Here is a 12,197-nt window from a genome sequence, read left to right as displayed (position 1 = left end):
AAGTACAAGGGGGTGGATGATGGTACTGATCCGGGCAATTTTTAAAAGCCATACATGTTTACAAATAGTTTTTGCAGACAGAATTAGACCTTGATGATAGAAGAAAGTTCATGGATATTATATGTTGGAAATTACCGTAGAGAGATGATAGCTACAAAATGTAATTACTGAAATATTTGGTTATTTCAAAAATAGGATTATGCTAATGATCCCTACTAGACGAAAAAATCCAAATAGATATAACCAAATGAAGCATCTTGAGGGATACCAATAATTACTTACAAGGAATAGGAGTTAAAGGTTTAGTCTCACAACAAGAGGAGAACAGTATGTTCAAATGCCCACTATGTGGAGTTTAGAAATGAAGGAAATTAATATTTAGTGAGCATCTACTATGTGATAGGGTCAGCAGTACTAAGTGTCTTTTTTTTGTTAGATAACACAGACATATTGTTATATATTTATTATTTTATTTAATCCTCACAAAATCCTAACAGGTGGATACTATTCCCTTTCTACAGATGAAGAAACTGAGCCTCAGAGAAATTAAATGACTTCTTCATGTCCTTTCAGTTAATATGATGACTAAGGATTATAACTGCTCTGGGATGGCTTTACTAAGCCCTTGGCAAGACCCCCAAATTTAAAAGAGACCTGAGTTACAATGGGTCAAATGAGAACAGTAGATGTGATTCTGTGAGAGATGATGCAGGGTGTTCAAGGGGAAGGTAAAAGACATTTCCTTGGCTCAAGGAAAAGTACAAAGTACGTGCTGTGGCTGAGTGGTGGACTAGGAAACTAGTTATGGGAACTCGACAAATCAGGTACTGTTAAAGGACTCAAGTTCAAATCGATCATTTAACTTTGACCTGAGAAGCAGGTAGACGTAATTCCGGGCTTTCGAGAAGAGAAGTGATCAGATTAAAACGATACTCGAGGAAGGTAATCTTGTGAAGCAAGAATTTAAAGAACGGAGTGAAAGTCTGAATAAGGGGGCTACAGAAGAGGAGTGGAAAAGATTCTCACACTTGATTCTAGTATAAAAACACACAGAGCAGATAAATAATGGGATGACTTTTCCATGGATGATAGAGACAGAAAACACAAAAATAGATCAACACTTCTTTTGATGAGAAATGTTAATAGAAGTATGCCTGAGGGATGTATGCTGGAACTAGTTTTATTTAATATTCTCAAAACCATCTGGAGATGGTGATAGTCACTGAAATAAAGCAAAGTACTCTCACACTATTTCACGAAGGCAGAATTACTAGTGTTTATCGCTGAATATTTCCTGTAACGGACATACCCGATCTGACTTCCATCCTTCACCCTCATTTCATTTCTCATCATCTACTCTTTCCTGACACCCAGCTCACTCAGGACCCCCGCCCCAGTGGTGGGAAGATCAGTGACAGGGTGAGGCAGCCTGGTTTGCGCATTTCTTGTACGTTTCATGGTTTGTATATAAGCTATGTCTAAATGCCCTTTACTCCCTTTGAGGGAGTAAAGAACTCCCTCAAAGCCACCATGTGAAAATGTCACAAACTCACATTATGTTTAATGTGTAGATGTTCAGAACATTAATATGTAACTTATTTGAGTTAAATTTTTAAAAAAGAAGAAACTCTATTATTAATACATTGGACTTTTTTGAGCTCGAAGGAGAAATATAGGAAAGGAAGTCTGGAATTAGGACCAATTCTGTTAGAATTTGAAAACCTGTGAAGGCGGGATCTATGTCTCATTGTCCTTCTGCCCTGTACTGAGCAAGTGCTTAATTAACACTTGCTGAATCGAAGAGGTAAGTAAGATGAAGCTAATCATTGAGTATGGAATTAAATTTAAAAATCACTATTTTATTCTTACTCAATGTTAAATCTAAATAAGGATGCAGTTCTAGTTACTGCACTTAAACAAGCAAGGACAAAAAGACAAACGAAACTGGAAGAGTTTTGGGGTTAAAGAATAAAATCCTCATGGTGATCGAGTAGCTTGCACAGAAAATAAGCCTCTCTGACTTGCAAAAATGAAAACAACAGAAATAAACTAATAGATAGATTTACGGTGCGTGTGGATAGGAACTACATTCGCCAAATCCTGGTATACAGGAACGCAGGAGATAGTCTCAAAGTCTTAGAGGGTTAGTCTGAAGCCAAAGGGAGGGCATTATTTCTGAACCCGGGCCAGCGTCATGGGTGTGTGAGCTGTCCACTTGCACAGGGCCCTGCCCTCGGCTCAGTGCTCTGCCGTTGAGGTCTTGAAATTCTTAAGTCATTTAGGAACAAGGCACGCCACACTTTCACCGTGCGCTGGGCCCCGCGAATTACGTTAAGTGGTCTTCCGATAATATGGAGAGGTTATTGATCCCAAGAATTGCTGACGCTGACAGTGACAGCAGAGCAAACATGAGTTTGGATAATTTCGTGAATTAACGTAGAGCTCTTTTATGGTGTCTGTTTGAAAAAGCTTAAAGATATTTTGGGGTTTTCTTACACCTTTGAGGATGATGTAATAAGGTCAACTACCAACAGAGGGCCTAAGAGAAAATGAAATTTCTCATTATTATCCATCTGAAACCCAAAGTGAGACATGTTCTGCTATAAATTTGAGTAAAGTAAGGAATTGCAGTAGAAATACTGATCAATTATTTTTCAGGAGGAAAAATGAAATAAGATTAATAAAAAAACTCAGAATTTCAGATGAACTCTCACCCCTTCTTCCCTCGTAGCATTTAACATAAGCAAGTTTATTTTGGCAGCTTCGTACGACCCTTATTCTCGCCGGTTTTCCCAGCGGCTTCCTTGTTTGACTCACTGGAACAATCTCGTCCCTTTCCCAGTTAGCTGGAAACCAGAATTTCTGACTGGAAAACAATTTCAAAGGCGGAGAAGGAGCCTCAAACCTGGCTGGGGAAGCTGCCCCAGGGCACAGCTGGCTCAAGTCTGTACCTGTCGGAAAGAACTTCTGGAATCCGGAATTCCTGAAATGAGGCTTGGAAATTTAAAGAGTATACTACAAAGTTACTCAGATGGATTTGCTAAATGTTTCTTATATGCCCCGTGTAATGAATTTGTTGGGAAAACATAAACTTTCTCTCCGAAAGGCCACTCGATTTTAAAATTACAGTAGTCCTAACGATTTGGAAAACTTCTAATTTGGCAAGCAGAAACCTTGGGAATGAAATGGGATAGGCTCTCTGCAGTAAAAATCCAGGGCTGCACCTAACGGAAGCCCCCTCCCGTAGTACATTATTACTTAGGGCCAAGTCTGCCTTTTCCTGGCGAAGACCAAGTCCTGTGGGGAAATGCCTGTGGGAGAAGGCCCTGGCTCTTCTGTTTAAGACATCCTGTTCTATTTTCTAATCACCTTATGGCACACGTTCCGAAAGTACGGTCCCTGAGCCATCAGCGCCACGTGAGACTCGCTGAAAATGCAAATTCTCAGGCCTCAGTCTAACACCTCCTAAAATATAAACTCTGGAGGTGAGGTCTAGCAATCTCCATTTTAACAAGCACGCTACCGATTCTGATGAGCAGAACTAAAGTTTGAGACCGATGCCTTAGGAAAAGTAAACAGGAGGCTTTGGTAGCACTTCCTAAAAATGAGGACCTTTGACGATTTAAATTTCCAAACGAGTCAGAAACAAGAACAGGAAAGTTCAGAGACTGGCTTTGAGAACCATAAACACTGAGTACGATAATAATAGAAAAAAAAGAACCAGCAAGTATGAAGACATGCATTATAAAGTCATAAGTAACATTTAAAAACTTTATGGTAAAATGACACGTTTTTTTATTTATTTGTTACTAATATTTTAAATACATATGTTAAAAATATCAATCTATAAACGGATTTACATTAGTGGGGTCAACTGGTGATGATTTTTATCCTGCATAACTGTTTCTACTGCTGAAGAAAGCCATCTTATTTTTAACACAGAAATAAGGTAATGATTTAAAATTGAGATTTAAAAACACATAATAAAGAAATCGATTGGAAACAAAACACGCATTAGGTAACCAGCGACTGCACTGAAACAGATACACCACTCACATATTCCATTATGCAAATGAATTCAAAGATATTTCATGACTGATCAGCTAGAAGGGACATAATGATTTATAATTCAAATAACTGAGCACTGAAATCAAATTGAGCTAATATATATTTCTAAATATGCAAACCTGAAATAATTGTTAAAAAATATAAATCAACGTACCCAGGTTGAAACCATTCGTATCCCTCAGTTTAAAATGTTAGAGCTTTTAAACTTTTATCTAATAAGTTTTCTGAAAATATCATTTTTTATTAACTTTGAGAAATGCTCAAAAGCAATAAACAGCTTGTAAAACGAAAGGTCATAATTTTAGGATTAAAGAAGACCTACAAAATATAAGGTGATAGGAAAAAGATCTTAAATAGCAGAGAAATGAATTAAGCATTATAGAAATTATACTAAAAATACAAATCAAATGAATTTTATATCAGATCTCAATTTCAACATTAAAAAAAAGAGGAAATCTAAACAATAGATATGCGCTATAAAATAACATAGGCATCTTTCCAGATAAGATGCTCTCAAAGTAATTGATTGTGAAAAGGGCAGAGTTTGCAATACTAGGAAGTACTTATAAACCACTTCATATGTTAGAAATGAAGAGTACTTCAGCATTATTATTAAAAAAAATATAGTTTGAGTTTTTTTTTTAATAAGAAAAAATACATAACTTAAAAAGCCAAAATGACCACTGGAATTGGGTTGTACATCACTTTCCACTAAAAAGGAAAAACAGCCCGGACAGGTGTAATTTATCATTTTTCTGATTTAATATCAAAGAAATATATTAAAATAATAAAAAGAATCCTGAAATCCTCAAAATTTGTAGTGATAAATAGCCCTCCCTGTCTTTATTGCATTATACCTACTAACAGAAATATTGCATGGTGGATTTCGCCAGACAAGGACGATTATTTTCCAATAAAAAGTTGCATATTAAATTCCAGCACAAAAGTGGGTGTCTAATACTTTGGAAATCTTTTATGGTTTGCCAAGGAACACAATTTTAAAGTTAACTAATACAAACATATTCCTGAAGTGAAGATTAAAGATTTCTATCCAACGCCACCCATTTTCAGAATGTTGTCTTCATATTAAAATATCAGCTAATCTTAGTGGTTAACTAAAGCAACATTTATTTTTCACAACTCCTATAGAGCTGATAGCTAACGTATAAAAGACAATCTACATGCTTTTCTCTCATTGGTAGAAACATGACGGTATTATTAATTATAACCTAAAAGGAGAAGATGATTCAGGTCTTAGATTTTAAAAATCTGCTAATGAGAGAAAACGAAATATTTAATGTAATGGAAAATCTTACTTTAGAGTAAATAAGATGTTTACTTGGTGGGACCGATAATCAAAGAAGTATTCAAAAAACTTAAATTTTTCTACCTATTACTCCTTTGTGTCTCTTAACTAATGAAAATAATATTCTTCTCAGTTAAGAATACTGAGGATGTTTTTACTCTTAGGAATTCAGTTTTTATAAAGTAGGACATTCTGATCTTCTTAAAATTAGTTAAATGTTTTCTTTTAAAATGAGAATGTCCTAAAAATTATGAAAAATCATGGACGAGAAAACACATGTGGTTGCATACTTTCTTATATAACAATTTATTAACCTGGGTGGGTATAAAGGTAGCTTTAATTAGTTAGGAATCTATATATCCATATAAATTCACTGTGACTAGAAAAAATGCTTTATAGTACAGTAAGTAGCCAATATAAATCTTTCAAAAATATGCATTTATAGATAAGGCTTTTATTTAAAAAAAAAAAAACTTGCAAAAATTATAAACAAGAAAATACCTGGCCAAAAGAATTCACTTGTCAGGTTCTTTATATATATTAGTAGATTTATAGTAAAAAGGATATCCAACAGAAAGGTCATTTAGGAACTGAAGGGTCCTTGAAATGACAGGCTCACATCTTCCCCAGTATTTAAGGTTGGTAACACTAAATATAAAAAAGAAGTTTTTAATTATAAGTAAGTTATTTTCTTGTATGGGGAGAACATGGAAATACACATACATTCCCAGAAGTGAGATGACCCGAACCGCAAGACACAGTGGAACATGTTCCAATCTATTCTTTTTACAGCGCATCCAACATGATATACAATCCATGGACAATGAACACTACTCTCCAAATGGTATGTAATTGTATGAGTTTAGTTTCGTAAATAAAGTCTTTCACGAGAGAAATATTAAGTATGTATCTAAAACAAAAATATTAGAGAGTGACAGGAGTTACACAGGAAGTCAAACAGAGGTTCGCAGTTACCAAGAAACGAACTACCCAACTCGTGGCTCCAAAACTGTCTTCTTAGAATCGTGATTGTTTATCTAGCTTCATTCTCTATGAACCAGACAGTGCTGTCCGCCGACTGCACAGATAAGGTGGGATGCCAAGTGAAGGCATACGCGTTTAGGCTGAGTGTACAAAGTGGAGTCTATGGCTGGAAACTAGTCAATTCTGCTAATATTATAAGGAGAATTCAGTTTTCATGGACGTCTCTTATAGCCACAGGTGCCTGCTGCAATCGATGACTGCCCTGTCTTAAGGCCATCGAACCTCTCTCCACAATTCCAATTTGCAATAATCTCTTCAGTTGGTCTTTGAAACTGGGTACTTTCTTTTTAATTAACGAAAATGCTGCCCAATTGATCTGAAGAGCCAGTCTGTAAACTTTTGAAAACTGTGTTTCGATGTGACATACTGCAGTTGAATGGACATCCTGACAAATAACAATGTCTTCTGGATGGTAAACTTTAAATATGAGACATTAACTTTCAATTAAGAAGCATGCCACCATTCTAAGAACTAAACCGTAATTTTCAAGTTTTCATTCAAAAATAATATTTACAAAGAAATTCAAACACAGTAAAGGGATCTATCGGATTCAAACCAACAAAAACAACAACAAAAAAATCAAAGAACCAAAGCAGGACTCACATTTTCGTCATGAACGTTTCTAGAACATGGTTGTCATCTGTTATTCCTAAAACTTCTGACATACGAGCGTACACCTGCATGAAAACATTTAATTGTTAAAAGCTTTATCATTAACATACGTTTTCAAGAGACTATCAAATTGAACAAAAGTAAGATTTAACGTATTGCTGCATCCACGGTAAGGGTGAGGGGAGCAAATTAAAAATGTTTAGAATTGTAAACATTTGCCCTCTTTTTCTTTCAGGAAGCACCTCTCTTATTTTGAAATACATTCCAGCCACACTCACATACTCATTTTACTCCTAATACACTCCATAAAAATTTATTTTCTCAGTGATCAACTTCCCTTTTCTCCGAGATGGGAGCACGCATATGAAGGGCCGGGAAGCGGATTCCTTCAATAAAAGGAATTCCAACATTCAAAATTTTTCATCCATTCCAGAATTCAGTAAATCACCATATAAACCAGGATTACTTAGGCACTTATTTACAAAAAGGATTTCAAAAATAAAAGAAAGTTAAAGAATTTACAGAAATTCTCCTCAAACATCTCTCAATTAATCTCCCCCAAAATATAGAGATAGGTCTTACATTCCATGCTGGAAGTGAAACCCCAGGCTCAGGAGCTCTCCGCTGGGGACGCAGGGCTGGGCATCCACTACGCTTCCACTCAGGGAGTGCTGGTTGCAGAGTTTGGGGTACGACATGTCAGTCCCAACCCAAGCCACTTGAGCTTATAAACACGTATCCCACTTCGAGTGGGGAAATGCCGCTGGCAGCCAATGGAATACTCCCTACTAGCCTGGCAGAGCTGAGAGGTGGGTCGACACCTCCATACTCCCTTATGCTCTGGTGTGATTCCAGGTTCTCCCTGCCAGACACCAGCTGCATGGGGTTTCTCTTCGGTGACTTGATCCCCTGTGATTGTGTTTTCTCACTTTCTCCTGATCTGCCTACTTCCTACGGTATGGCGACTTCCCCTTCCCTGCTTGTGCCTTTTGTTTTTCCTAAGAAAACAACAGCTTGATATACTGCCACAGATCATGAAGGTGGGAAAGAAATCACAGGGCCAGACGGTTATTTATACAGGGGAGGAAAGCTGGCCATTGCAAAGGTCTCATGTTCGGATTGAAACACTTTTTAAACCACAAACTTGTGTTCCAAGAGTTTGACCTAAGTCCTATGGCCAAAAGCTCCTCAGGCTGGCAGAGTCAATCAGACAGAGAAAGCCGGAAAGGAGGAGGAGCGAGCAGAGAGGACGAGAAAAGGCAGGAGGGAGCAGAGGGTGCAGGGGAAAGGCTGGGGGAGAGAAAGAAAGATTCGACTTCCGAGCCCTACAGAAAAGCATTTCGATGACTGTGTCTGTGACTGCTCAGGGGAGAAGGCCTTCTTCATCTCTGTAAGACTGCAGCCATCACTGTGTCTGTAAGATGTCTGGGGAGAAGAGGGGAAGGGAGAGCCCAGGAAAGTTAGTTCCCACCAAGCCTCGGTGATTAGAAACCTTCAAGCACACAGAAGGCTCAAAGAAGAACGCTATGTAGAAAGGCAAGTTCCCCCATCTCGCCACGATCCAAAACGTCTCTCGGGGGTGGGCGCCCCTGGGGATTGGGTCCCTTGGAGAATGTGATATTGACATGATTAATGGCATACGAGGCCCTTCACAGCTTGACCCCAACCTACTTCTCATCTTCTACGGTTCCCTCCAACCTGAAGCCACGAGGAGACGCTGCTGGATGACAGGCTTCTCGTGCAATTTCGGATCTCTGAGTTCATGTGCTGTTCATTCGGCCTGAATCAGCCTCTTCCTCCTCTTCCCCGATCCCCACTGAAGGGTCATCTCTCTGAAGCCCTCCTTGCCCTCCCGGGCACAGTGAGTTGAACTCGCCTGTGTTTCCACAGCGTCTGGTCCATTATTCTATCATGGCACTTTTCACACTGTAACTGTTCTGGTGTCCATCTCCCCCGCTATCCTGCATCGTGTTTTTGTAAAATCAGATTTTATATTTTTGAGACTTTATAAATGCTATTTTTTTATGGCAAAGCTCAGAATTACTCTGATTTTGATTTTACCCAAATCACAGTGAATAATAAAAATATAATAACTAAAATGAGATCTTAAACGTTTAAGACAATTTGAACGTTAAAAGATATTTTGAAAATGGATAGTTCTCACGAGGAAGCTTTCTGTTGTGTTCCTGGCATTCAAGAAAGGGGACGGCTAGGCAGGTGGGTCTGCTGTGCTCTGCTGTCAAAACAGTTTCTCAAAGCATCAGATTTGACCCAATAAGATACTAGAAAAAACAGTCAACATTGACACATGGCAGTGCTTTAATCCACAATTATCCTTGTAACTTGCACCATTCCTTTTATCATCCATTAGCTTTGATTCCCATTATCCCATCTAGAACTGTGTCAACGCTTTTGTCCCTAGGGATTTCTCTCCACTACTAGGATCTGACAGTCAAGCTTGAGTACTAAACAGGATCATTACCTCTTAAATCCACTTATCTGATCTACTGAATAGTAAATTGAAAAGCTCATTAAGAGCAACAATCTGATTTGTTTTCATGTGTGACAGGGTCATTTAAAATCAATGTATGATTACTGCATTTCTTTTAAAAGACTGTCTCACATTTTCCAAGGCACCTTATCATTCAGAGAAATTGCAGATAATATGAAAATGTCTTCAAACACTGGGAATTTAATTATGCCACAGACATACATAATTTGGGGATGGGAAGTAATGTGTCCAGGGAGGAAGTATTCATCATAAAGTACAAGTGCCTGAAAGTTTTCTATAGAAAAAATTCTAACACAATATTTAGGGGTTTTCGACATTGTCTAAAACTCCTATCACTTTACCCAAAGAAGAAACGACATCACAATACTCATATTAAGGAAAGATATAGAAGTTGGCATAGGAATGCAAGGAGAGGTCAAAACTCACTTTAATTCATATAGTCCTAACCTTTTATTTCAGACTCAATGAAGATAACCTGATCACAGTGGAAAACAAGCAAAAATCTAAGAAATAAGAGACTAAGTCCATTTGTGTTGTTCATCCTTCTTTGAAGGATACAATGAAGTTGAATAAACAGTTATGTCTTTGGTTACGTGTTTCACATAATCAGAGACGCACACGCAAACCCAGTTTTTTGCCTGTCAGCCTGGGCTGTGCCTTCTGCCCCCTCTTAAATCTTTTTAATATGCTTGTATTTCTCTCCTAGACCACCACCTCCCTGAGGGCACAGATGACGCTGTCTTTTATCTCCTATGCCTAATACTCAATAAATGTTTGTTAAATGACGAAAAAAGCGTAATGTGAAAATGCACACTTTTGGCTGATTCTATTTCATTCATAATTTTTTAAGGAAAGGAAAACAATCCATACAAGGATTGCTTTTTACACAGAACTTTTCTTCTGTAAAAATAACATACCCCGAATTCCACTCACCCAGGGTGACCCCCGGTAAAATTTTGTTATTTAAAAACATGTGGCTTTAATGCTTGAATAATATTTCTGGAAGGTGTTCTTCTTGTAGATCCAGTAAGAAGAGCTCTCCTCCCTAGAATACTCGTAGCGCCCGATGTCACCGGCCTGTTACTGCCATTTCTCAGATGACAGAATAGGTCTAGTTAGAGGATTGATTTTCCCTGTGAATATGGAAAATTCATTCTCCTCCACCATTTCCTTCACTATTTCAAACACGTGTTGCCTGAGGGCAGGAAAAATGTCTATTTCTCTATACATCTCCAGAAGTACTTAGAACACTGTCCTGATAAACTTAGCAACAGAAAAAAGCACGGCTTTGGTCCCAAAGAGATGTGAGTTTGCATTCTGAGTCTCCCACTAACCAGGTATTACTGTGAGTCTCTGATTCTTGGTTTCCTGTCTGTAAAAGAGAAACCGTAGTAATATCGACTTTATGGGCTTTGGGGAAGACTAAGTGATGACGCCTAACATAGAGCCCGGCCTGTGTTCCTCCACAAATGCTGCGACCCTTCCTACTCCATCTCATAATCCTTTTCTCATGGTAGATGCCAAAAGCTAATATCTTTTCAAGAGGTTTGTTACATAAAAAATAACAGAAAGGTAAGAAGGTGCTCACCATGAAGACTTTCCCATGGCACAGAGAAACACACAAAATCTTAAAATCTGTATTAACTCTGAAATCTTCACATACATATTCAGTCGACACACTCTAATCACAGTCAGAAACGGCATTTGCTAAAGGCATAAAGCTTCAAGTATTTCATGATAACAAACCAAATTCTTTCTACTTTTAAAGTTATTGCCTTAGAAGCTAGAAAAATTACCCATTTTAACCAGTCATCCATCTCTCTAACTCTTGAAATACAAGAAGTTGTCAGAAAAGTAAGAAATTACCATTATTATAAACTTGAGAAGGCATGCTCCTAAGAAACTGTTTTAATGTTTGTTTTATTATCTCTATTTTACTGTAAATTTTCTTTTAATTTCCAGAAAAGAGCATTTGGGTATGTACACAAGGCTTCAATGACCCCACACTTTTCTTACTTTCGAACTAACCAAATGACAAATATTGCCTTTGCACACGCAGGTAGCTTAAATGACCTTATATCTGTTTTTTAAAAAAGAAGCCAGACGAGATAAGAAAACCAGACAAGGGAATAAACATACAAACAGCAATAAGATTTTGAGTTGTAAACTTAATTTAATAAAGAATAAAAGCATGTGCCATGATAATTTTTAAATTGCTTTCTATTTCCAATCCTAATCCTTGGTCTCGAGTATCTGCAGCACTGTCTCTAACATTTTGGTTATAACTCTGAAGAAACTAATTATGTCAATCCTTAAATTTGAAGTAGATCACAGAACTGGGAAACACAGAATATTAGTTCCTAAAGGTTGTATGGATATATAATGACAGTCACAGAAATTCAATAAGAGCCCTCTATGAAATGTACTCAAAAGCACCACATGAAACAAATTAAAAAGAACAATGAATCGCTCATTCTGTGCAAATAAGAAAATAAGAGAAAGACTGGTTCTATAGGTTTTCATAAGAGTTGTTATAATGAATTATGATTTTGGATAATGAATCTTCAGAAAATTACAGTAAGTTAATACCCTCAGGACCTCTATAAATGTTTAAGATGTTATAACTTCTCAAAGCACTTCTGTAAGCAGGCTCAA

General features: G+C 37.4%; 1 protein-coding gene across 8 annotated transcripts in view; it reads right to left on the bottom strand.

Moving 5' to 3' along the window:
- The window catches only part of RANBP17 (RAN binding protein 17), a 249,100-nt gene that overhangs the window by 81,649 nt on the left and 155,254 nt on the right, over positions 1-12,197 (bottom strand). For all 8 annotated transcript variants that reach the window (XM_039877752.1, XM_039877743.1, XM_039877708.1 and 5 more), the window contains 2 exons: positions 7,022-7,095; positions 5,942-6,022 (listed from right to left, as the gene is read on the bottom strand). In XM_039877752.1, coding sequence (XP_039733686.1) covers positions 5,942-6,022; positions 7,022-7,095 — 155 coding nt within the window. The remainder of the gene's footprint in view (positions 1-5,941; positions 6,023-7,021; positions 7,096-12,197) is intronic.

Source organism: Pteropus medius, unplaced genomic scaffold (genome assembly GCF_902729225.1).
Source record: "Pteropus medius unplaced genomic scaffold, Ma_sr-lr_union100, whole genome shotgun sequence".
Taxonomy (NCBI): Eukaryota; Metazoa; Chordata; class Mammalia; order Chiroptera; family Pteropodidae; genus Pteropus; species Pteropus medius.
The sequence above is the reverse complement of the archived record's forward strand: the minus strand, read 5'-3'. Positions and strand labels throughout refer to the sequence as shown.